Raw genomic sequence first — 25,148 nt, forward strand, 5'->3', positions numbered from 1 at the left:
GCCCAGCCTAGGCTCTTTCTGGCTGTGTGACCTTGGGCAAGTCACTTTACCTCTCTGAGCTTCCAGGGCTCCCTCTGTAGAAGGCGGCTGACATCCGTGCCTCCTTGACTTTGTAAGGACGCAATGTCTAGAAAGTGCTTGTGCCAGGCTTGCCACATAGAGGGGACTGAAGAAGTGATAGAAACAGACCCTCCTGGTGGGATTAAACCTGGAGGAAGGGCGGAGGTGGGAGATTTGGGAGCTCAGGGGGTTTCCCATGTGGGCCACGTGCTCAAGGAGCATTTTCTCATCGGAGCCTCACAGCAGGGCAGGACCTGTGATTTCACAGGTGAAGCACTGAGGCTCAGAGAGGGGACAGAAGCTCCAAGGTCACACAGTGGGATTCTGGTGCTGGGATTTGAGCCCTAGTCTTCCAAGATGCAGACCCCTTCTGCCCCATTCCCCACGGTGATGCTTCTGGCCAGCCTCAGCATTTGGTTTCTTTTATTCATGGGAACACAGCAGAGAGGGGGCAGGAGATGTTCCAGGTCACCCGGCAGTTAATCCCACTGGGTCCTCCTCACCTTCCCAACCCCCCAGAAACAGCCCCAGCACCTGCCCCAGTCCCTGGGCTCCCAGCCTGTGTTGCCGGTCACATCTCTGGCCATGCTCTCTAGACAAAGTCCAAGCGCTGGCCGGGATCACCACACCCCAGAGGGAGACGAGGAACAGCTGTGGCGTGACCCCTGGCCCGCACTGGGCGCCAAACCCCTGCAGAGGGGCGCACGGGGTGGGGGTGACTTTCACCACCCAAAGGGCCACAGCAGACTGTCTCTGGCCTCATCTGTCACCCATCCCGGGAGTTCACGGGACTTCCCTGGCTGCTAGCCCTACTCTGGTTTCACCAGTACTTCTAGAACCCTCTGCCCTACCCCCCACAAATAGATGTTTACACTCTGAAGTTCCAATAAGAATCACTGATCTGATGATTCTGAGGCTTCTAAACCTAGAACTGGAAAGAAGAAGGGCCTCACACAACAGCCAAACATTTAGAGACAGAAGTTTCCCTCTTTTCTCTTTGTGGGGCCCAACACTTCACAGTTTACAGCAAGCAAAAGCTCACATTTATTGAGCACCCAGGGGCAGCAGGTGGGGGGCCTGTTCTAAGCACTTAAAGTGAATGAACTCAACTCCCACCAACCCTCAAGGTAGGTACCATCATTATCCCCATTTCCCAGACAAGGAAACTCAGGCCCAGAGAGGTTAAGTGATTTGCCCAAGGTCACACAGCTGGGAGGTAGCAGAGTTGAGATTCCAACCCAGATCATCTGAACCCCTAGCCATCACGCTATCTGGCCCTACACACTATTAAAATGCATTCACATCTATTAACCTCGCAGCACTCTGGAGACAGGGCAAGGACTGTGGTCGCAGCTTTACAAGTAAGGAGCCCGAAGTTCAACAAAGGAAGCTGACATGCCCAAGTCACACAGCTAGGAAGGGCCTCATTGGATCTCCTGGCTCCTTATTTCCATGTCCACTACATCCCCCCTCCCTAACTGTCCCCAGTCATTGACTCCTGTGCATCCCCAGTCCCATTCTCCCCTCTCCACACCCTCCAGCTCTCCAAACCCTAAGGGAGAGGCCACAGGTATTCACCCCAGACCCAGACCCTCTGGCCTTCCAGGGTACCCTCAGGTACCCCTGCAGGGCCCCAGCGGATGGTGGGATGCAGTACTGAGCATCACAGAGGCCTCTGGCATCAGGGACCCTGAAAAGAGCGGGTTTACGAGCCAGGCTATTTTATACTTTGCAGCTGCCGCCATAAAACCTACCCCCGCCTGGGGACGGGGAGCAGCTGCAGGGGAACCTCTTCGGCCCTGGAGCCAGCACCAAATCCTTCCTGCTATTTCTGAGCAGCCAGAGGAATCCTGAAATTAAAACCTTCTGAAAAAAAATGGCAAATCCCTGTCCCACTCCAGACAGACCCTCCCCCCAGACCAGGGGAAGAACCAGGACAGAGCAGAGCAGAGCAGAGCTGGACTCGGCGCAAGACTGCCCACCAGAGACCCGGATTCTCACCTAGCTCTGAATGAGTCCAGCCCCTGTCTGGTCTTCAGATGTTCAAGTATCAAACATGGGGATTGTCAGAGACTCTCTGAACTTCAGAGGTTCCCTAAAGCCACTTAGCTCAAACATTCCCACTATTTCAGATTCTATGATCCAACTATTGGCTGTGTGACCTTGGACTAGTTACTTGACCTCTCTGGGCCTCCATTCTTCTCATCTGTCAAATGGGGTGAAATCACAACCATCTCATTAAGAAGGTTGTGAGGGAGAGATCAGATAACATCAGTAGTTCATATCCACTTTACATGTAATAGCCAAACCCTGGCAACCATCCAAACACCCAAAAGCCAGTCAGTGAACAGATAAAAAAAATTGTCATCTACCCCTACCAGGGAATACTACTCAGCAGTACAAAGGAGTGAAGTATTGATAGATTTAATAACAGGAATAAATCTCATAATATTTATGCTGAGTGAAAGAAGCCAGACCGAAAAAGAGTACACACTGTAGGGTTCCATTTATATAAAAGTCCAGAAAATAAAAGTGATTCCTAGTGACAGAAGGCAGATCAATGGTTGCCTGGGGGTTGGGAGCGGGGGATGGAGAGAGACAGAAAGGAACGATTACAGAGGGGTGATGGGTAGGTCCTCTATCTTAATTGTGGTGATGGCTTTATACACATATGCCAAAATTACCAAATTGTACACTTTAAATATGTGCATCTTATTGTGTGTCGATTATAACTTCGGCAAAGCTGAAAAAAATAATACAAAGTGCCAGGCACATGCATAATAGTGTATTTACAAATGATGGTGATTCCTGTGGTTGCAGCTGGATGTTTCTTTAAGTTGCATCTCCTCCGCTAGACTATAGCCTCAGATCTGTTTTGCTAACAGTTTCTCCCGAAAACCTGGCAACAAATAGTAGGTGCTCATTAAACTGTTCTGGTCCGAACACGGAGTGTCTAGGACCCTGCTACTTGCTCCTGGGCCACTTTGGAACCCAGAGGGTTCATTAATTCCACCCGGGACAGACTGGATGATTCCAGGTGTCTATGAATGAGAACAAAACAGCTCTGAGCAGTCCCTGTCATCACCCCGGGAGGCAGAGTGGGGTCAGAACAAGGAAGGGGGACCTGAGATGAAATGCAGTGGACACAAAATGCACATCCCCCCACCCCGCCATCAGTGGAAGGGCTCTACCTTCGGGCCACAAAGTTCTAAGATGAGGTGGGAGGCTCAGCACTGAAGAGTCCAGGCTGAGGAGACAGACGGTCCTGGGTTCAAATCCCAGCTATGACCAGCTGTGTGACTCAGGCAAGTCACTACACCTTTCTGAGCCTCAGTTTTCTCATCTGTAAAATGGGGTAATGATATTCCGCCTCTCTCTGTGGAGAGTGTGGTGAGGGTTGAATGTGGTCATAGATGTGCAGTACAGACGCCTTCCTTCAGCCTTACATGTGTGCACATGCACACCCAGCACCTGCTCTGTGCCAAGCATCCCCCAGGACCCTCTCCTCGTGGACTTTGCATCTTGGCAGTGACAAGTGCCCAGCCACACCCTCGGACACTCTGATTTCATTGGCAAAGGAGTCAGGATTTTTAAAGGCTCCCAGGTAATCCCGCTGTGCAGGCGGAGAGCCCTGCTAGGTGGGGTAGGATCGTCTTCTCTTTCCACACAGGGAAAAAAAAGCCCAGAGAGGTGAGGCGATTCACCCGAGGCCACACAGCCAGGAAAGGGTAGAGCTGGCATTGACCCAGGTGGTCTCGCCCCAGAGCCCAAACCACTCTGAGCATCATGGGAGGGTTAACGATGATGTGCCCAGCACAGAGCGGCGGGGGAGCTGTGAGCTCAGCCCCTCCTGCTCTTGCCCTGGATGTGACCCCAGCCAGAGTCCACCCAGCCTGTCAAGTGATCGGAGCAGGGCAGGGCACGGGAAAGGGGGCTCTTCGGTACCCCCATCCCCCACACGACACTGCCGTGAGCTGAGGTTCCTGTCTTGGGCTGGGTTTCCTCGTCCTCCCCCTCCTCATCTACAACAGCAGCAGACCTGGCCATGGGACAGACTCCCAGGCTGGGGACAGCTGTATGCTTTTACAGGCCCTGGGACAGTGGGGGCCTGTTCATGCCCTGGCAGACTCCCAGATCCCTGGGAACACTGGAACCCCTCACCCCACCCTTAAGCCCTGTTCTCCCCCTTGCTTGGCCCCAGCCACGCATGCCTCCACCGTGGTCTCCCTCCAGGGCTCGCTGCCTGCTGGTGCCAGCCAGATGTGTGCCCATAAACGGGCCCTCCCGCGTAACTCCATTGCAGACATGGGAGCAAACTGGGGGGACCCTAAGCCTTAGCGGTAGTGGAGCCCTGCTGTCCCCTCCCCCAAGGGTTACCTTCATTCAATCACTCATTCATTCATCAAAAAAGCAGTAGCGCCCAGTGGAGAACTCAAAAGACTCTGGAATCAGATGGCAGGGATGGAATCCTGGCTGTGTGACCTGGGCCCCAGACTTCACCTCTCTGGACCTCAGTTTCCCCTTCTGTGACTTGGGAATAATAACGGTGCCCACCTGGGAAGACTCCGAGGAGGAGGGGACATCTAAGCCACAAACTAAAAGATGAGAGAGAGTTAGCAAGGCAAGGAGGGGGGTGGAAGAGCGTCACAGGCAGAGGGAACAGTAGCTGTAAAAGCTCAGAGGCAAGGGAGAGTTTGACTCCCGACCTGGGGCTCAGACCACCTCCTTAATCCCCCACACTGGTCCCTGGGGACACAGGCTATGGCTGAGGCACACACTCCCCGTCCTCTGGAGGGCCCAGTTGGGCGCTAATGGGGCACCACTGACCAGGCTGTTGCCGATTGGGAACCTCACCCTGCCTGCTCCTCAGGGATCTCCAATGTCTGTCTCCGTCTTACCTGGTTTTTGCCTGTCATGGGGCAGCTTAATGTACGTCCCAGGCACACCCCAGCGCCTAGGACCTCGCAGGAGCTCGGGGAAACAAGGAGAGAGTCTGTCACATCCGGAGAGGGTGAGTGACTTGGTCCCAGTCCCAAAGCATCTGGGTATTCAGTGTTTGTGTTCGATTCTCCCTATATTCTTGGGCGGGAGCCTGTCTGGGCTGAGCAAGGGAGGGCTTTTCCCCACTGAGCAAGACAGAGGCCATTGTGTGTTATGAAACCCAAACCCTGGCCCTCTCCGAATGGAGGTGGGGTCAGCGGAGGAGACTGGCTGCCGCGGGGGGGGGGTGGCCTCCCTGCCCCCATCACCCCGGAGATCCAGCACGTGCTCCCAGCCCAGCCACATCTGGATTCCAGCTGGCAGCTCCCGGACGGAGGGGGAGCAGAGGCCGCCGGAACTCGCCATCAGAGGCAAGGAGGAGCCTGGTGGGTGAGCAAACAAAGGCTAGGACTGCCTCCGACCCCGGGCACCATCAGCCAAGGGTGTGGTGAGTGTGGTGTTGTCCCTGAGACCCATGCCAGTCCTCCGCCACTCTGCAGGGGGAGGGGACCCTGAAATCCCAGCCTGGAGCCCCTCCACGGTGCATGCTTCCTCGGGGAAACGAAGAGGTGGGGGGCTCTCCTGTGGCCACAGTAAGTAGCAGCACCCACCACGCGTGGAGCTGGCTCGGTGTGGCCACGAGCCCAGGGCTGGTGGCGCCCAAGCTCCCACCCTTGTACCCATGGGACACCCACCCCTTCCTCCTACCTTTCCCACACCAACTGCCATTCAATCCCTAGGGTCTGGCTGATGTGTCCCCCCGGAAATCTGCCCCCCATGGAAGAGCCCAGAGAAAATGTCCCCATCTCCCAACAGCCTCATCCCCCAAACCTCAGAAAATCAATGACACCCGGGCCAGAATAAAGGTTTATTGGGCTGGTTTGTTACATTTCAGCACCTGGAGAGTTGTGCAGAGGCTGGGGGGGCCCAGATGGAGGGATGGGGAGGAGGACCCTCCCTGCCGCCGCAGAGCCTCCCCAAATCAGGACGGAGCTCCGGCTCCCTTGTCGAAGACTAAAGAAGACTGTGGGCACAGGCTACCAGGCATCTGTGTGTGTGTGAAGGGCCAGGGCCCCCCTGCTCTGGGCTGGGTGTCAGAAACCCTCTCGCACCCCCTCAGACTCCCCCAGAGTAGGGTCCCCTCTCACACACAGCCCCCCTCCCGGCTTCTAAGCTGCTTTGGGGCCCTGGCAAGAAAGATTCAATTCATTTGCCCCACCCCCGCAGCAGTAACAGGATGAGAGGCGGCTCCTGGGAGCGCTGAACCCCCACCCCCCACCCCCCTAACCCTGGACCAACCAGAAACTGAGGAGGGGGTGCCTTCGGGAACATTTAGAGCAGTAACTTCTGTAGCTGTTAAAAAGAAAGAAAAAAAAAGCACCCCATGGACAAAAGCAGTTTGGAAAAGACTAAGCGAAAACAGAGTCCACGGGCGCCTTTACTGCAGGGCTTGTCAGAGCCCCGGGGCGCTGCAAGGAGTTGGGGGGGGGCGCCCAGAGCAGAGAAGCAGCACCTCCTCTGCTCACTGGACCTCACAAGCTTTCTTCTGGGGAACCCAGTTTGGGAAATGCCCATATAGGGACCTGTCATGACGCGTGCAGGGGCCGCCCTCCTGACCGACCTTCAACGGTGCCTCGAACTGCTCCAACCCCAGGCCTTTCCACATCTCCAGCTCAGTCTCTTCCAACACTAGTATTTCTTTTCCTACCTCGATGGCAAGCAGCGATGTTTGCACTGTCACAAGGGACCTGAGACATGTTTCCCAATGGACATGGCTGTGACGGGGACACGTCCCCAGCCCCGTCTCCCCAGAGGAGCTGGGCTTTGGGATGGAGCCCCTCGGGGGCTGCAGGGAAAAACGTTCTGGAAGTTGGTGAGATTCCTGAGATGGGACAGAGACCAGCAGCTCTGCCCACTGTCGTAGGATCAGACACGCTGGGATTTGCAGTGGGGAGTGGCCAAGGAGGGGGTGACAGAGAGCAGGAAGGACCAAGGGTCTTTCTGTGCCCAAGGAGGTGAGCTCCAGGGGTCCGACAGTCAGGGCCGGCAGCCTGAGAGGCCTGTTAGATGCTGGGGGAGACGCTGCCACAAGCACAGGGGCTTTCGGGGGGACCAGCTGGGCCCCCAGCTTCCTGGGCTAATGAGGAAGCTGCTTCTGGCCCCTGACTTTCACCAGCCGCCAGGGCCCCGTCCGCCTCCTCTGGGCAGGCCTCCTCCGGCGGGGGCACCTCTGGTTTCTCTGCCGGGACCCCGCATCCCTGGGCTTCCTGGTCCTCCTCCTGGCTGCCTGGCTCCTCTTCCTCTGACTTGCCCTCCATCACCCTGGCTCCGTCTCCACTGCCCAGGGCAGCCCTGGCCGGAGACTTGAGGTTCTGGGTGGCGGCAAGGATGTCAGCCTGGAGCTGCTGGGAGGAGTCCCGGGCCTCCTCCGGCCGGCCGTCGGAAGCCCTGTCAGGGACCTCGCTGAAGGCCCGGGGGCCCCCGGCCCGGTCACTCTGGTCCACGTACTTCTTCTTGGGGAAAGATGAGGGGTAGTAGGCGGAGGCCTTGTGCTTCTGGCGGGTGATGACAGCAGCGCAGACGATGAACATCAGCAGGAACGCCAGGGACCCCACCACGGTGATGAGCATCACGTACTGGCGGAAGAAGTCCACGATGCCGTCCAGGAAGTTGGTGGGGGGCTTGGGGCCCTCCGGGGGCGTGGGCCCCACTGACGTGGGGCTGAGGGCCGGGGTCCGGGGCGGCGGGAGACTGGGGGAGGAAGCCGATGAGCCCTCAGCCTCCCCGCTGCCCCCTGTGTCCTCCAGGAAGGCAGCCTGCAGGGACACGGAGTTGGGCGCAGTGGGCAGGGCCCGCAGGAGCAGCAGCAGAGACATGGCCAGGCCGGGGGCCACCGCGGAAACCATGTTGCCAGGAGCTGTGGGGGAAGCGAGGCAGGAGGGACATCAGGGCCGGAGCCCAGGGTCTCAGGGGGCCCCAAGGAGGCACAGGGAACACAGAACATTCTCTAGCAACTCACCTCCTTTCCCCGGGCCGGAGCCTCCCCATCGAATGTTTGTACTTGGGGTTCATACCCGCCCCCCACACACACTTCACTCTGAGCTTCTGGAGGGCAGGGACTGAATCTTATTTATCTTGGCACCCTCAGGGTTTTGCATCGTATCTGGTATACAGCAAGCACTCAATAAATGTATCTTGACGGACTTGGCTGAATGAATACCAATAACTTACCCTTTCATTGCTTGCCATGTGCCAGGTACTCTTTTCAGTTTCTCACATGGACTTTCTCACTGAATCCTGAGATCCGCCTGTTCAGGGAGGTAGTACATTCTCCCCATTTTCCAGGTGAGGAAACTGAGGCTCAGAGGGGTTAAGTGCCTTGCTAAGGAAGAGCTGCCTGGGGTTTGGATGCAGGCACCAAGGGAGAGATGCTGGGAGGGCTCAGTGAGGATCTGAGTGAGTAGCTGAGAGAGCTGGCCCCCCTCCTCTGGGGGGCCCTCCCCAGCAGCCCCCTGCCCTCCTGTGGTCCCATTCCCATCCTCAGAAGATTCATTGGTTACAAAGCGTCCACATTCTCTGAGCTCAGCAGAGGCCTGTGTGAGCATAGGCCCCGAACCCACAGCGAACCCCCACCTCAAGGCTCAAAGCAGGGCCTGGAGGCCCCGGGGGAACCCTCGTACCTGAAACAAAGCTGGAGACTGAGTCCCGTGGCCACCACAGGATGGCATCCAGATGCACCCCGCGCCTCCCTCCCTCTGTTGGAAGGCTGCTCCCCACATGAACCCCCAGCCCCTCTCTGGCCCAGGCGGCCCGGCTGACTAATAAATTCCTTATGGCTCAGCTTCACGGAGGAGCCTGGCTTCTAAAACACTGATTCTCCCAGCCTGTGTGAGTCGGCCTGGGCTCTCAGACAAATCCAGGGACCCCTCCCTGCGCCCCTCAGGCTGCCCCGTGAGAGCCCCATCCCGGCCCAGCAGAGGGCCCAGGACCCTGACGCTGGGTGGGCCTGGAAGTTCCAAGACTGAAAAGCCTGCAAGTCCCCTGTCTGAGGTGCTTGCGCTCAGGGGATGGAGATGGGGTGACAGAGGCCCAGAGAAGGCAAGGGGCAGGCTCCAGGCCACACAGCGAGTCCTTGGGCTGGAGGAGGAGGCCCAACACCTTGACTGCAGGTCCCCTTAATTTCCCAGACCTCAGAGCCTGCTCTGTAAAACAGGTGACAGTACCAACCTCATAGTGACACAAGGATTCAGATGAGGTAGGGATGATGAGGGACCACTGAGTGGCTTGTTCCAAGTGACCTGGGGCCTCCCGTAAAGTGTCATTAATTGAAATCAATTGCACTGACATGAATTTGGACAAACTGGCTCAGATGGCAAAAAACATGTAAGTCCAAGGACATTAACCGAGGCAACGCCACCCAGGGGTTCATTTTAAATGAGCCGGTCACCGTGTACTTCCATCACCAGTCACTCATCTGAGCCCCTCTCGTGGCGGCAAGCCCAGAGAAGCCCGGGACGCCAGCACTGTCTCCGTTTTTTTAGATGAGGAAACAGGTTCAGAGACAGACAGTGACCTGCCCAAGGACACACAGATGGTGTCAGAGCTGGGATTTGACCCTTCTTCTTCAGGACTCGGAGAGTCCACACACTCACTCACACACACCCCTCACACTCTCATGTGCCCGGGGCTGGCCCAGGAGCGGGCTCGCACCCCTCTGGCTGGAACCCCACTTGTCAGCTGGAACCAGGATTTGAGATGTTCCCCGAACTTCAGGAGACTTCCTGGGCCCTCTCCTCTCTGGGACTTATTAGCAACGGTTCTGGAGACAGCTTTGATGTTTGGGGCTTTTGTCTGTCTCTCGCCAACCACCTCCCTGCCTTCTGCCTCCAGTCAAGCCTGGGAGGGAGCCTTCACAGTGGAGGCTAAAACTTCTCACCACAGACACCTCTGACAGTAGTGTCCCCAGGGCCTTCCCTGGGGGGAACGGCTGTGAAGTTTCTGCACTGAGGCTCTGCAGGCAGCCAAATGATGGGCTCGGTAAGGCCAGGATTAACATCCTGGCTCCATCTGGGTCTGGCTCTGCTGCCAGACCTCTCTGGGCCTCACTGTCCCCATCTGTAAACTGGGGTTGGGGTGGGGAGGTGCGCTGTCAGGGCCGGATGGGACCAAGTGCCTGGCGCAGCCCTCCCCCAGGGAAGGTGAATTTCAGGAGAGGCGGAATTGCTACCCCGGCACACATCCAGGTCCAGCCAACGTGTGCCCACCCCAAGTCAACAAATAATGATTATCCTTGCCTGATGTGTAAATTGGCTCCCGGTCTCCCCTCATTCTCCAGGAAAGACCAACTTTTTTTTACCTTGTTGAGTGAAATCTCCTGAGTTCTGGCCAATGAGAGATCCAGGACCAGACACACACACACACACACGCACACACGCACGCACACACGCACGCATGCACGCGGTACAGTGAGTTGGACAGAAAAAAGGGCTCCTTTCCTTTGGGGACTTGGGGTCAGGGGCATGGGATAAGTAAAGAGGCCCCACAAACCACCTCTGGCTCTTAAAGTTGAGACCCTTAACTCTTAGAGTCCCCCTCACCCCCCAAAACCTCTTGGGTCTCCTCGGGAAAGGTGCGGCATCGTGTGAGCAGCCGGCCAGGAGATGGCTATGTGGCCCTGCTTGACGAGCCCCCCGACTTCTCTGGGCCTCAGTTTCCCATCTGTAGAATGGTCACCCTGGCCAGAGCACCTCTGAAATGATTATTCTACCCTTCAGCTGCCCCCACCTCCTCCCTGGGTCCTCATTTTTGCCAGGACTCAGAAACTCACAGCCCATTAGGAGGTGGGGTGAGGCCAACTCCTCTCATTTTTACCCAAGAGGAAACCCAGGCCCAAGACTGGGAAAGCCCTGCCTAGTGACACACAGCCAGTCAGGGCAGAGGCTGACCCGACAGGCGGCTCAGAATACCCCGGGGGAGGTCACTTCCCAGCTGTGTGTCCTGAGGCCGGGCATGTCACTTCTCGGAGCCTCGGTTTCCACATCTGTACAATGGGGATAAGGCCCTCCCTGGACTAATGTTAGATCAAGAAATAGCGGGGCCGGTACATTGTAGATGTCAGTCAGCGGCATCACGTGACAGGCCAGGGCGCCCAGCTTGGAGCAGGACCTCTTTTTGGAGCCAGTCTCACTCAGGGTTTATTGTTTTAAAATGTGAGGGCTCCGCTTGGGGTCAGGAACGTGCAGCTCCATCCCTAGGGCCAAGGCGCCCCAAGACCTGAGGCTGAGGGGCCCGAGCAGCTGCCCCACCCCCACCCAGAGACTGGTGGCCAGAGGGGGAGGGGAGGCCCACAAAAACCTGGCTTCAATTAGTGGCCTTTGGGGGAGGGGTTCTGGCTGAAGCACTGCACCCCTGCTCCGGGGCACCGGAGGACAGGGACCTGGGCCCCTCGGAGGGGAGGCCTGGGGAGGGACGGGGGTCCTGAAGGCTCAAAATCCACACACACACAGAGGGCAACAGCAGAAGGGACACAAAACACAGGCACAAAATACCCAGACACACAACAAACCGGTACCCCAGAGGGCTACGAGGCCCTCGGGCACAGAGAACACACAGATACACAACGAGCTGGTTGTGTGATAACGTGAGCACATCGCACCCCCTGACACTCCGTGGACCCCCACAGACCAGACCACCCCCAGCCACACCACCCTCCCGAGGACCCTGGGACCATCCACCCCAGCACCCATCTTCCAGGAACAACACATCCCCGACATCAAGGCCTCTACCACACACACACAACCACACGCACACACACCACACTCCGGCCAATCCAGCTCCACACTCAGGTTGCGTCCCAGGCACACACACGTCCCGCCACCCGCCACCTTAGCACAGATCACATTCGAACACAGCATCCAATACACACTCGGTGCCCGCACATACTTAGAGAAGTTCCCCAAAGCGCTCACACTGGCCCTCTAAATTCCAAGACTCCCCCCTAGCTCCCCGGAGAGAGCAGGGTCTCCCAAGACTTACCAGTCCCTCCGCACACAGGGTGCTCCCGCCAGGTGGAGCCGAGAGGGTCTGTGGCAGTGCCCGGTGGCTGCGGCTCTGGGCTGCCGCCCTCCCGCCTCCTCCGCCCGCCCGCCTCCTTCTTCCCTCCCAGCTCCGCGGGGCCAGCTTGATTTCATTAAGTGGGTTTGGGGTGGGGACAGGGGGAGGGGCGGGGCCTCGCTCGGCCACACACAATCCCCCCTCACTCACGCCCTGCAGGCGCCCCCTCCACGCCGCGGGGTACACTCAGTGGGGCATTTCCCCACTGACCGCAGGTCCCCGGGGCAGGCTGAGGCCGGCAGGCACATTGACAGGGCTGTCCTGCCACAAACCCAGGCCCTGTGAGCTGGGGTCCTGCCCCCTCCTTCCAAAAGGGACGAGGTCGGGGAGGTTCCGAGACCCTTGGAAGTGAAGAGGAAAATTCCCTGCGCTCAGCTCCAGCTGTGACTCAGGTTTTCCTAGGCTCAGGGCGCAGAGTGGGAGCCGGGCTGTGTTTCAGGGATCTCATGGAGGGTCAGGCCTAAGGCAGAGAGTGAGTTCTGGTGTCTGCTTTCTGGCCCTAGTCAGGCCCTTCCCTTCTCCAGGCCTCAGATTCCCCAATGGCAGGGGTGGGTGGGAAGCTTTCTGAGTTCCCTCTGGCTCTGACGTGCTGAGCTCTGTGGCCTTGCAAGACCCCCAGATGGAAAGGCCAGAGCAGGAGTTGTGGCCCCATTTCACAGATGGGGAAAGTGAGGCAGGGTGAATTCAAGAGGTTCAATCAGGGGACTGAGAACCGGGCTCTGGATGACCTGCGGAATCCCATGGGTCAGTAGCCCTTTGCATTCATTCATTCATTCATTCATCACATGCTTAATGAACACCTCTAGTGCCCCAGGCACTACACAAGGCTGGTTGCAGAAGTGAATCAGACAAAGCCCACTTCCAAGGAGAAGTAATTTACACATGTGTAAATTACCTTTTTACAAAACAGAAACAGATCTGTGGCAGGAGAGAGGCCAGGCCAAGGGCTGGGGGGACCCCCAGGATGGAGAGGGGTCCACTGAGAGAAAGAGGCAGGGAAGTCACGCTAGAGGACGTGGCTGTGAATGAGCACAGTCCTAACATGAGGAGATCCAGGAAAGGCATCCCAGAGGAAGGACCAGCGTGCTTAGTAAAGGCAGGGTAGCTGGGAATGCCACACATGGACAAGGGGCTATAATTAAACTGGGCTGGAGCACAAAATGGACAAGAAGGAGGAGCAGATAATGAAGATGGGAGAGGTCATGGGAGCCGGGCTAAAGTCTCAGAAGGGCATTCATCCAGAAGGCCATAGGGAGCCAGTGAAGGTTCAGAGCAGGGGGAGTGCACAAAGGACCAGACCATACCCCACCTTTAGGGACCAGGGCCTTAGGTTGTCGCTGTTCCCTTCGATGGTCCCAGCAGCCCCTACTCACCTCCCAAAAGAGGGGGCAGCTTGGAAAATAAAACCAGAGGATTTCCCCTCTTCTCTTGAGATCACCCCAAACCTTGCATCCTAAGGGAACAGGGGACCGTCCACCAATGGACACACACACACTTATGCGCACACATGCCCCCAGGTGCAAGTTGCCCCTCACAGACATATTGTAGCAGCCCACTTCAGGATGGCCAGGGGGTGTCCCAGCCCCACCTACCCTGCCTCAGACCAGACAGCAGGCGGCAAGAGCGGCCAGACCTGCCCCAGAGCCCGCCGCTGGGGCAGAAACCCCTGCCCCAACAGTCTGAAGGCTTTGGGGAATCAAGGAACAGGGGCTCAGCCAACCTGAACAGGGCCTGCTCCCAGCACGGTGGCCCAGAGGTCCCAGCCTAAGTTGGGGTCCTGTTCTGTGTTCCTCCTTTGGGGCCAGAGCAACCCCCACAAGGAGCCCCAGACCTAGAGGCAGACAGACCTGGGTTCAAATCCCACCTTCACCAGGTCCTGCCCCCAATGGAGCCTCTGCTTCATCACCTGTAAAACAAGGACAGAATTTCTTCTGTTCATCAGGCTGCTGGGGAGAATCAGCGGAGCCAGGGCAGGTGACCGTGCTGGTCAATACAAAAGCAGTGGCCAGATGCTGAGGTATGAGTTTCCGCCTGCTGCTGTAACAAAGTACTGAAAACTTAGTGGCTTAAAACAACACACAGGGGTGGGGTGGGAGGGGCATAGCTCAGTGGTAGAGCAGGTGCTTGGCATGGTTCAATGCCCAGTACCTCCATTAACAAAACAAAACCAAACCAAACCCTTATCATCTTATAGTTTTTATCATCGCTGCCTTTTCAAGCTTCTAGATGCTGCCTGCATTCCTCAGCTCATAGACACCTTCAGAGCCAGCTGCAGGGGCTGAGTCCTTCCATGATGCCATCTCTCTGGTTCACTCTTCTAATCCCTCTTCCATTTTTAAGGACCCTTGGCATGACATCGGGCTCACCTGGATAATCCAGGACCAGCTCCCCACCTGAGAGCCTTAACTTAATCACACCTGCAAATCCCTTCTGCCAGGTAAGGTGATGTATTCATAGTTACAGGTTCCAGGGATTAGGATGTGGGCATCTTTGGGAGAGGGGTCATTCTGTCTCGCATACCACGGTTGAATATTACTACTTGTTCCTTGTAGATCTGGCTGGAATCCTCCACCCTCCAAAGCACTGGGTTTTCCTCCCCACATAGAGCCTGTCTTGGATCCTCAAACCCAGTGGGGTTCCATAAGTGCTTGGGGAGAAAGAAGTGAATGGGTGAGCAAAGCCCATTTGACAGATGTGAAAACTGAGGTTCACGGCAGCGTGACCTACTCAGGATCCAACAGGGTGTTGGGGATCAGAAGCCTCCGGCCCCTGTGTCTGATCTGGAAATGAAATTGCCAGGCCAGTGGCCCTGTTAAAGGTTTTCAGACCATGTCTTACACACACACACACACACACACACACACACACACAGAGTCTCCTGAGGCCAAACACCCCAACCCACAATCTGAGCACAGAACAACAAAAATATCTGTTATAGTTGGGAGAAAAAAGGGTCCTTGAGTTCCAGCCCCCATTCACACATCAACAGTGGGTGGCTGGGCAAATCTCTGCCCCTCTCTGGGCTGCAGATAAATATGGGGTTGGTCTAAATGCCCACCACAAGCCTGCCAGCACTAATATTCCCATGCTCCAACATTCTAAATTTTATTCATTTTACAAACATTTCTGGAGCATTTACTTTACACCCAGCCGAGGTTCAGGTCCTGGGAGACAGTGATGAGCAAACACTGGCACAGAGAGAGGAGGCCTGCAATAAGCAAGTAAACAAAGAAATGAATATCTAACTGCAAACTGAGCTAAGAGTTGGGATGAGGCATTTCCCTGGCTGTGGGAGGCCAGTCTGGGAGATTAGTCTGGTCCTGGAGCTCATGAGGTCCTCCACAAGGAAGGGAAAGTGGAGTTCCTCATGAAGATGAGGAGGAGGTATTTAGGAAGGCAAGGATGTAAGAGGATTCCTAGCAGTGAGAACAGTACGTGCAAAGGCCCTGAGGTAGACAGGACCCCAGCACCTTCAGAGCAGTTCCTGAAGATTATTACTGAGTAAAAGTTGATGAACCAGGTTTGCGGGGAACTTGGCCTGTTTTGTGCTCTGCTGCAGCTCCAGCATCTCAGACAGTGCCTGAAGCACCGTGGGGGCTCCGTAAATGCTTGTTGCCATGGCAGTGACTACTCTGCCCTCCACTCTCGTGTTCCCAGGCTCCAGTCACTCGTCATCCATCCTGAGGGCCTCCCGTTCCACATTCTCCAGCTCCAGGACATGCTGTGGGGCTTGGCCCAAGGTGATCCCCACGGCCCACACCGCCACGGCTCCGAGGGGCACGGGCAGGCCTGTGGTATGGAGCAGGCCAGGACACTCGCTGGCAACCTGTAATTTCAGAGGCAGAGAGCAATGGGTCCTCTGCACCGACTTGAAGTGATTTAGAGACCCCACCCTGTGCCCACCATGCAATTAGTAGCTGTGACCTCCGCCCTGCTGGGTAGCCTCGGCCAAGGAGGCAGGGAAGAGGGAGGAAAACCTGACCCTGACTTGAGTCTCTGCCAGGGTCCTCCCCGGTTGGGCCTGGAATGGGCTGCCTGGCCCACCGCAGCCCCCAGCTCCCGTCTCTCGTGGGCTCAGAACCACTTCTAATTACACAACCCCTGAGGCCACTGGGGCCTGTCCTCTGGGCAAAAAATATCCCGAGCCTTTCATGTGGCTGGAGAGGCCAGCCCAGCGCAGGCCTGGCCGGCAGAGGGACACCGCGGACAGAGGGACACCGCGGAGCAGACGCCCCAGGGCGGCAGAGTGGGCATCTCTGGGCAGGCGGGGCCCAGATGTGCTGTGAAACCAACCTCCCCAACTTTACTGAGCCCCTCCCTGTGCCCGGAACTATGAAGGGTCCCGAGAGCTGTGAATGACACAGACACTAACACACCTTCGCTCGGGCTCTTCCGTCCACCGGAAGCACTGTCCTCCACGTGCCCCCTTGCCTGACCACCTGCTTGCATCTCTTATCATCACCACCTCCAGGAAGCCTTCCCTGAACCCCGAGAATAGCAGTATCCCCCATATTCCTGCACTCCCGGCTCCCCACCCAGAGTGCTGATTACGCTAGCCTGTAGGTCCTGTCCCCACGTGTCTCTAGACTGTCAGCTTCTCAGGTCTGGAATGAGGGCTTTTTCTGTCACTGCCTGCCCCCCAGCACCAGTGCCTGGAACATGGCAGGTGCTCAGGAAATGCCTTTCCACTGGCTGAATGACGCTAGTCCAATCTGCCCATATCACAGATGGGGAAACTGAGGCCCAGCGAGGGGAGTCACTGACATGATTTTCCTCTGCGCCAGCACTTACCTAGGAAGAAGGCAGACCTCAGCCCCAGGGAGCTCCTAGCAGGGGAGACAGATGAGAAGCAAGTCACCTGGCAATGCAGGAAAACAACCCAACCCTGTAAAATGCTACCAGGGAGATAAAAAGGCTGAGGGGACAGGAAGTAGCTTGGAAAGGGGCAGGGGCAGCTATTTCAGCCACTGTGGTCAGAGACGGCCTTCCGGAAGAGGTGGCAGGTCTGACATCTGCAGGATAAGAGGAACCAGGCACTCAAGGAGCAGGACGAACAGCTTCCTGGGCCAAGGAAACAGACAGCAAGTGCAAAGGCCCTGCGGTGGGAAAGGGCTTGACATGAAGCCTCTTCCAGGGGAAGCAGACGGGGTGTTGATGCATTCTCCCCAGGGAGTCATTAGAGCTTGGAAACCAGGAGATCTGCCTTAGCTCCTGGCTCTGTGCCTCACACGGTGTGACCCGATCCTCAGTTTCCCTTCCTGCTTTAGGAAGGGCCAGAGGAGTCTCCTCTGAGCTCTGCCGCTCTGTGCTTCTAAGTGAATTTTCCAGCCAACAACCCACCATGGAGGGGAGAGAAAAATAGCGCAGCCACTTTAGAAAACAGTCTGGCCGGCTCAGTGAGTTAACCATACGCTTCCTGGATGAGCCAGCAGTCTCTCCCCGCGGTGTTTCCCCAGGAGAAATGAAAACAGACTTCCCCACAGACAGAAATGTCCACAGTCACTTTATCCATCACAGCAGAAACACTGGCAACCACCCCAAGGGCCACCAGCAGAAGTATATATGAACAGACTGTGGTATGTCCACGCAGCGGACACATCCCCACCCCATCCAGAAGGAAGGGCTGGGAGGCGGACGATTTGGATGAATCTCACAGACACGCTGCTGAGCAAAAGACATAGACCCAACAGAACCTAGGCTGGGTGATTCCATTTATAGGAAGTTCTAGAACCAAAGGCAAAAATTAGGCTCTGGTGCCAGAAGTCAGAAAAGCAGTTACCCTTGTGGGGTATCGGCTGGAAGGGGTCACAAGGGAAACTTCTGGGGCGGGAGATGTACACTCCCTGGGGGGGCGGTCACGTGGGTGTGTGCGTAGAGAAAAATCAGGCTGCACGCTTCAAAGTGGTTGTGCTTTACGTGGGTTGTGATGCAACTAAAAGTTTTCTTAAGAAATTAAGAACCCCGGAGGCGAGGATACAGCTTAATGGCAGAGCACGTGCTTAGCGTGCATGAGGTCCTGGGCTCAATCCCCAGCCCCTCCGTTAAAATACATAAGCAAATAACCTAATTACCTATCTCTCCTAAAAAAAAAATTAAGAACCCTGCGTTCCTCTTTTTAGGGGAGGGGGGCACCAGAACCAGTAGGACCCCTGGCTTCCTGTGGCCGTGGTGGCCGGGCCAGCTGCACGCTGCCTTGTAAACATTTACAGTACATTACGTTAAGGCCCCGTGCACCCCAAGTGGAAGCCATCTCCGAGGGCAGGAATGTAAACACGCACCACGCTGCAGACCTGGCCCTGCTCTCCTGCTCCGCCAGCTGCCCACCAGTGTCCTCGGGGCCAGCCGCTGCCCAGGAGCCCCCACTGCCTGCCCCCCCGGCCCCCACCATCATGAGAAGAAGTTGAGATGATGCTTCTGAACTTCCTTTGCAGCCCGGTTGGAAATGGAGGGGGGCCCTGCCTGCCTGAGCAGAGGGGGGAAGTGGGGAGGGCTTGGAGCTGGACTTCAGGGCCCCTGAGTCACCCAGACATTCAGTACGTCATCTCATGCGTCTCCTGCTCTCCATCTGTCCCTTTACACGAAGACCCTCTGTCCCATCTTCCCTCCCTCTCCCATCTTTCCTCTTCTCCCCTCCCTCCTGCCTTTCTCCCTTCCTACCCTTCCCTTCCTACCCTTCCCTTCCCTTTCACCCTTCTCTCTAGCAACAAATACTTATTGAACACATACCGTGTGCCAGACACCTTCTAAGCGCGGGGGCGACAGCGGAGAACAACATGGATGAAAAACCCTGTCCTCCTGGAGCTTTCATTCTAGTGGGACAGGAAGACGATTAAGACGATAACTTAGTAATTATATACAGTATGGCAGATGGTGGCAAGGGGTCCGAAGAAAAATAAGGCAGGGTTAGGGTGACGTTCAAGCAAAGACCTGAAGGATGTGAGAGACAGAGTCAGGGAGATGATCAGAGAAAGAGCGGTCCAGGCAGAGGGAAGAGCACGTGCAAAGGTCCTGAGGTGGGCGGTGGGGGGGGTGCCTGGCACTTTCAAGTCGTAGAAAATAGTCTGGTGTGGCTGGAGCAGAGAGAGCGAGGGGGCTAGTGGGGGGAAGTGAGGTCAGGGGGCACCAGGACCACATCATGCCGGGCCTCTGCAGGCATTTGCCAGGGATTTGGTTCTCACAATGAGCAAAGGCCAACCATGATCCCTGTAGGTGCAAAACCCTTCCCCATTCTTCTTCTCTCCCTACATCGAGCCCCTCTCCCCTTTATCCCTGATGCCACACACACACGTACCCTTTCTGTCAAGGACCCTCATCAAGAGAAGGCTCAGGGTTCTGTCTCTGGGGAGTGGAAGGGGCTGCACGTAAGGGCCCCTCGAAGCCCACGCAGATCCCCAGTGCTCCGCCGGCCACTGGCTTCCGGCTCAGCCGGGACCAGAAGCTGGGACCTCCCAGAGGCACCTGAAGACCCACCTTTTCCTGGCACCTGCCATGAGTCAGCCTCCTGCACCTGGGCCCAGGGACAGCCTCATGAGAGGGTCTTCCACAGCCCCCAGATCCACCCACCAGGAGGGAAAGGGCCGCGTAGGGGTGACAGAGAGGAGGCAAAACCCACCCCAAGGGAGCGAGGACCACCTGCCCTTCAGGGACCTCTGGTTTCTGCTGCTTTCAACCTTGGGCTAAATTACTCCCTGACTCTGAGCCTTAGTTTCCTTGTCTGTAAAATGGGGGCAATAGAAACACCTGCTTCCCTGGGTTATTGTGAAAATGTAATGAGTCTTGCTACCTGGCACTAAATACACGCGCTAACAACCACCACAGGGACACACGTGGCACCTCGGACTGAGAATCTTTCTCACACCGTCTGGACATGCGTGAACACAGAGGCCTGGCATACAGTAGGCACTCCATAAAGCTACTGGACAGAAAAGAGCTGAGCAGTTACCCACCCCAGCCCCCACCCGCCAGCAGGTCAGCCAGCAAGGGCCCCCCCCCCATCCTTGGAGGGGTGATCCTGCAGGCCCAAGCTCGCTTCCCCAGCACCCACCCCGCCGCCGGGGCCCCCCAAGTGCCTGCAGCAGATTGACATCCCCTGGGCTCAGACCTCCCCGGGACACACGCAGGCTCTGGCCAGGGGGATGGGCCTCAACAGCTGGAAACATCTGGTTTGAATTGTCGGTTGGAAGCACTGGCCAGGCAGCCAAGGAATTTGTGAGCTAATTTTAGGCCAAAAGACAGCGAGCTTAGCAGGGTGGGGGTTTGCTCCCCAAACCACAGAGGCAACGCTTCCAGGCTTGGGGGGGACAAGGGGGCCCCCACCCCACAGTGCCCTTCATAGGGTCCACACCTGCCCGGTGGCCAGGGACTGTCTAGCTGGGCACCTGCCGTGTGTCAGGCATGTCACAGCCGTCTGAACAGCAAGGACTTCTCTCCCCATTTCACAGGGGTGGCAGCTGAGCCTCCCAGAGATCAGAGCTGCCCAATGTCTTGCAAGTAGTAAGCAGGAGAGCGGGGATTCGAACCAGGTCCGCCTGACTCTAAGCCTTAAACCTGAGGCTCCCTTTATCTCTGCCTATGGCACTTAGATTTTTGCCAGTCCCATCGCTTTGTCTGCATCCTCATGCCCTTGCCAACCTCACTTGTGCATTTCTTCATTCAGTAAATGCTTCCTGAACCCCTACTCTGTGCAGTGAAAGGAGAGAGTGAATGCCAGGGACAGAGGCCCCGCCCTCGCACAGTGAAAGTCCTATATCAACAGTATCACTCCAGATGGTCACCAGTCCTTGACCAGGAAAAGGAAGCTGTCCTAAAGAAAAACTGGGGGCAGGGCTGCAGAGAGGGGCCCTCTGAGGAGGTGACATTCAAGCTGAGATGTAAAGGATGAGAAGATGCCAGCCACGCAAACATCTGGGAAGCAAAGACCAGGCAGAGGAACAGCAAGTGCAAAGGTCCTGAGGCAGGCGCATGTGAGGAAGAAAGAGCACGAAGGCTCATGGGGCCAGAGCAGAGCGAGAGTGAGAGGTCACAGGAGCTGTCCTGCACTCATCCAACCAACATGTTTGTCAAGAGGTGGGATGGGGATCTAAGCAAGGCAGGGGTTCCAGAAGCTTCAGTCGGTGGGATTAGGGGACCCCACTGTCCTGCATTTGTATTCAGCGATTTGCTGACGAGCCACTGAAACTCTGGGGGAAATCACTTGACACCTGTCCCTCTAGGGGGCCCGGAGGCCAGACACGAGGCAGAAGAACAAGGTCTCCTGGAAGGACTGCCCCCGGGTAGGGGGCAGCCCAGAAGCAGTGCTGAGGCAGACGCGGACCATGCTCCCCCCGCAGTGTTCACATACCTGGAAAAAGAACTGTGTCTTCGCCCCTTTGATGTCCCGTCTCCTGCCCAGAGCCCATTCCTCTCTCCTTTGCTGGGAAAAGCAGCTCCAGGGCTGTCCCCCTGCACAGCTCGGGGACAGCAGCCTTGTTCTGCCAAGCACTGGGGCGCCAGCCCTGCGGGCCCCCGGGGGGCAAAAGGCAGGGCAGCTACGGCTTTAGCCTTCCAGCCCCCAGCAGGACGCTTGACAACCAAGTTCACACCACACAGAGGCCCCTCTGGGTTTCCGAACACCTCTCAGAAGGGGAGCTCCATGGCTCTCTCACTGCTGACGGGGAAAAGCAAGGTTTCTCCATCTCGGCACCACAGATGTTTGGACCAGACACTTCTTTGCTGGGGCTGGCGGGGAGGACGGGGGCTGTCCTGCTCTCTGCAGGATGGTTAGCAGGGTTCCTGACCACCTGCCAGATGCCAGCCATGCTCCCTTAAGTACTGACAATCAAAAGTACCTCCTGACATTGCCAGATGTCCCCTGGGGGGCAAAGTCACCCCCAGGTGAGGACCGCTGGCTGGGAGGCTTCCTGTGTGAATGTTAGCAGTTAAAAGGACAATGTTTTACTCACCACCTGCAAAGGCCTGGGACTTCCTAACACTTACGGTTTTGTTCTGTCCACTGAAAAATACTAGTTAAACACAGGAAAGTTGAAGGAAGCAAATAAAATTCACCTATAATTCCATCCTCAGTGGCTAATCTCTCTGAACAATCTGGTGTATGTCCCTCCATTTTTTTTTCCCTACATTTGACAATCCCACAGCTACGATTGACTGAGCGCTAACCCTGGGCCAGGCACGGGGCTCCATGCTTTCTGTACCTTGTCTCCTGAAGCCTTTTGTCACCCCTATGATGCGATGCGACCATTATCCCATTCCACAGAGGAGGAAACTGAGGCTCAGCGTCCACTGAACATTACATCATGGGCATCTTCCCACGTTCCTGCTCAAAAACATCGTCTTCAGGTGCTGAATGACATTCTGTTGATCAGACAACTGGGGCCGCCTTACTCTTCTTTACCTGCTTCCAGCTGGTGGAACCTTCCGCAAGCATTTCCCAGTCACCTGCTCTCTGCCAGGATCGGACTAGGGGCTGAGCCACAATTCCTGCCTGTGAGCACGCACCCTCCCATGTGTGGGGACCGCGTGTGGAGTGAGTACAGAGGGAGAGACTGAGCTGAGCGGACGGTGCCCCCAAGAGCCCAGCAGTGGGGACTCTGCCCATCTCTACCGCTGGGGGCGGGCAGAGCAGGTGGGCAGCACTCATGGCCTCCAAACCCATCACGTTTGGACCCTGAAATCACCCAACACATCCCCCACAGGGGTCTGATCCTTTGTTAACCGTCTCTAGATGCAGCTGAGCTACATCTGGTGGAATGCACTGGAAAGGGCCGTTCACACAGGACCCATTTGTCATGTCTTCTCCCTCCATGGGTGTGAAGATGCCCACCTTTTGGGGACTGAGAGCATCTTTGCCTCTACATTGGAAACCACTTGCACTCCCTCTTCTGGGAAGTCCCATCCCTACCCAGGGCTTCAGGTCCCACCTCTGAGCAGACGTCCCCACAGCCCTACCCAGGCCTTCTCTCTCTCCCAAGCTGCCATCTTATGGTACCTGGTGGGTGCCTCACCGCCCACCACATCATCCGCGAGCCTCCCCACCTTAGATCTGCTTTCTACCCTTTGGAGCTATCCCTACAGCAGGGAGTTAATACAGATATTCCCACTTTACAGAAGGGAAAATCAGGACCCGGGAGAGAGGTCCCACAGTTGAGTCCAGAAATTAGGTGATACCCCTGCCCCCACAGCACCCTCTGGTACCACCTCCTCCCCAGCCTCCAGCACTATATGGGCATCAAGGATGGGCAGGGCCCAGGGGCTGCCTCCCATCCAGTGGGGGATGGCGTGGACACAGAGCAGCCTCCAGGAAAGACTCTATTGTTAATAGGAAGTCAGGCCAAGGGTGTGGCTCTGAGCCTTGGAGATTTGGGGAGTTCCCAGCCCCTCCTCAAGGAGCCAGTCTCTGGTGGCTGGTGTCCCCAGAAAGCCTTAAGAATTTAAAAATCCCAGATCTGTGATTTTTCACGCTGTGTGGCCTTAGACAAGTCACTGAACCTCACTGAGCCTCAATGTGCTCATCTGTAAAATGGGGTTACAAATGGAACCTATGTCACGGCATGAGGATAAATGGGAAAATGCAGGCAGCGAGCTTAGCAGAAGGTGAAGGCATGGTCAGTACACAGGATGGGGCTGCCACTATTCTCTTGCTCTCATTAAGGTGAATGGTCCTCTTGTTGGTCCTCAGTGCCTGGGCAATATGCAACGTACCCCCAGCACTCCGTTCTCCACGCTGTTCTCAATGGCTGGGGCAATTTTTCTCTCTACACCCACCCTCTCAAGTCAATAGATTCATCTTTCAAGTCTCAGACCCTTTCCTGACTCCTCCCCATCCCACCCCCACAGCCTGGCCGCCCTCTGCATGCTCAGAGCCTGCCCTCCCCAACCCCGGAGCACCACTCCTCTGGGGCTCTGGGCCCAGCCATAATCTGATATTTTTCTGTGTGATCATTCGATTCACCTCTCTCTCCCTCTAGACCATGAGCCCCGAAGGGCATCACCAGGCCTGTCCAGCTCAGGTGGATTTCCAGGACCTAGCACGCCACCCGGCACGGAGTTATATGAATTGGCAGAGGGGCAGATGGGGGTGGAATATAGGGGGGAGGATTTGGGGAGCCTCCAGCTGCCCAGATCAGCTGCCGGATGAAACACCCGCAAGGCTGGTGGCCCCCCTCCAAAGGGACAAGGGACCAGGGTAAACTTAGCATGCCACCCCCTGCCCCCCATTTCCTGTCTACCCTCCTTCCTTCCCTGCCGCCAGAGCTGAAGTCAGCAGAGTCTGGTTTCTTAGCAGTGCGACCTGCTGGAGACGCCAGTCCAGCCTTCCGAACGTCAGTGTCCCCAGCAGTAAAATGGGATAATCAATGTCCCCACATCCGTTGTCATGAGGCTGGAATGAGATTAGGCAGATAAAGTGTTTGGCAGGGGGCTGAGCATGCACTGAGCACCCAGTAAATGCCAGCTCCTTGTTCTCAGCCACCCCTGTCTGTCCTGGGCCCCAGCTCTGCTGTGTCCCACTCTCTGCAAGGAAGGAGCTGGGTTCGACTTTCTCACCCTCTCAAGTGCCAATGCCTTCCCTCAGCAACCAGAAGCCACAAAGGGTGGCTGATGGGGGACTTCCAAACACCAGGGCAGGTCAGCAGTGGTGGGAATTAGGGGCATGGGGTTCCCCCAAAACCCCGCTGTGATCTTAAGGACAGCGTGACATATTAGTAAGAACGTGGCTTTCAGATTCAGGCCTGGATTCCAATCTCAGATCCTCAGGCCTGACCCGGGACAAGTGACTTCACCTCTCTGACCCTCAGTTTCCTCTTCTGTAAAATGGGGAGAGTCCTAGTTCCTCCTTCCTAGGCCATTTGAGGGGATCCATGGAGACGTGGCAGGTATTCGTGCCCAGTGGAGACAGGCCAGCCAGGGGGTGATGCTCACGGGCGAGGGGAGGTCCATGCAGGGGCAGGGCACAGTGGGATGCAGGAACCAGCCTACACCAGCCTCCGAGAGCCAACTGT

The 25,148-nt window shown here is 56.5% G+C and overlaps 1 protein-coding gene and 1 long non-coding RNA gene across 4 annotated transcripts; one reads left to right on the forward strand and one right to left on the reverse strand.

Moving 5' to 3' along the window:
• The first annotated feature begins 850 nt into the window (after positions 1-850).
• LOC140690872 (uncharacterized) lies at positions 851-5,929 on the forward strand. 3 transcript variants are annotated; one of them, XR_012066208.1, is made up of 5 exons: positions 851-1,187; positions 3,474-3,664; positions 4,931-5,071; positions 5,358-5,488; positions 5,781-5,929. It is a non-coding gene; the product is annotated as an uncharacterized lncRNA (long non-coding RNA). The 3 variants fall into 3 exon arrangements; XR_012066210.1 differs by having other exon boundaries at positions 4,984-5,071; XR_012066209.1 differs by having other exon boundaries at positions 3,529-3,664.
• On the reverse strand, positions 5,894-12,171 carry TMEM119 (transmembrane protein 119). The gene is made up of 2 exons (XM_015239642.3): positions 12,076-12,171; positions 5,894-7,957 (listed from the first exon to the last, which is right to left on the reverse strand). The coding sequence occupies exon 2, from the start codon at positions 7,944-7,946 to the stop codon at positions 7,104-7,106; it is 843 nt and encodes a 280-aa protein (XP_015095128.2). The 5' UTR covers positions 7,947-7,957; positions 12,076-12,171; the 3' UTR covers positions 5,894-7,103.
• Positions 12,172-25,148: the final 12,977 nt, after the last annotated feature.

The sequence above is a fragment of the Vicugna pacos genome, chromosome 32 (assembly GCF_048564905.1).
Source record: "Vicugna pacos chromosome 32, VicPac4, whole genome shotgun sequence".
In the NCBI taxonomy this organism is placed as follows: Eukaryota; Metazoa; Chordata; class Mammalia; order Artiodactyla; family Camelidae; genus Vicugna; species Vicugna pacos.

What these genes read in the sequence shown, in the direction of transcription:
- TMEM119 (XM_015239642.3), bottom strand. Translation starts at nt 7,946, where the DNA reads ATGGTTTCCGCGGTGGCCCCCGGCCTGGCCATGTCTCTGCTGCTGCTC.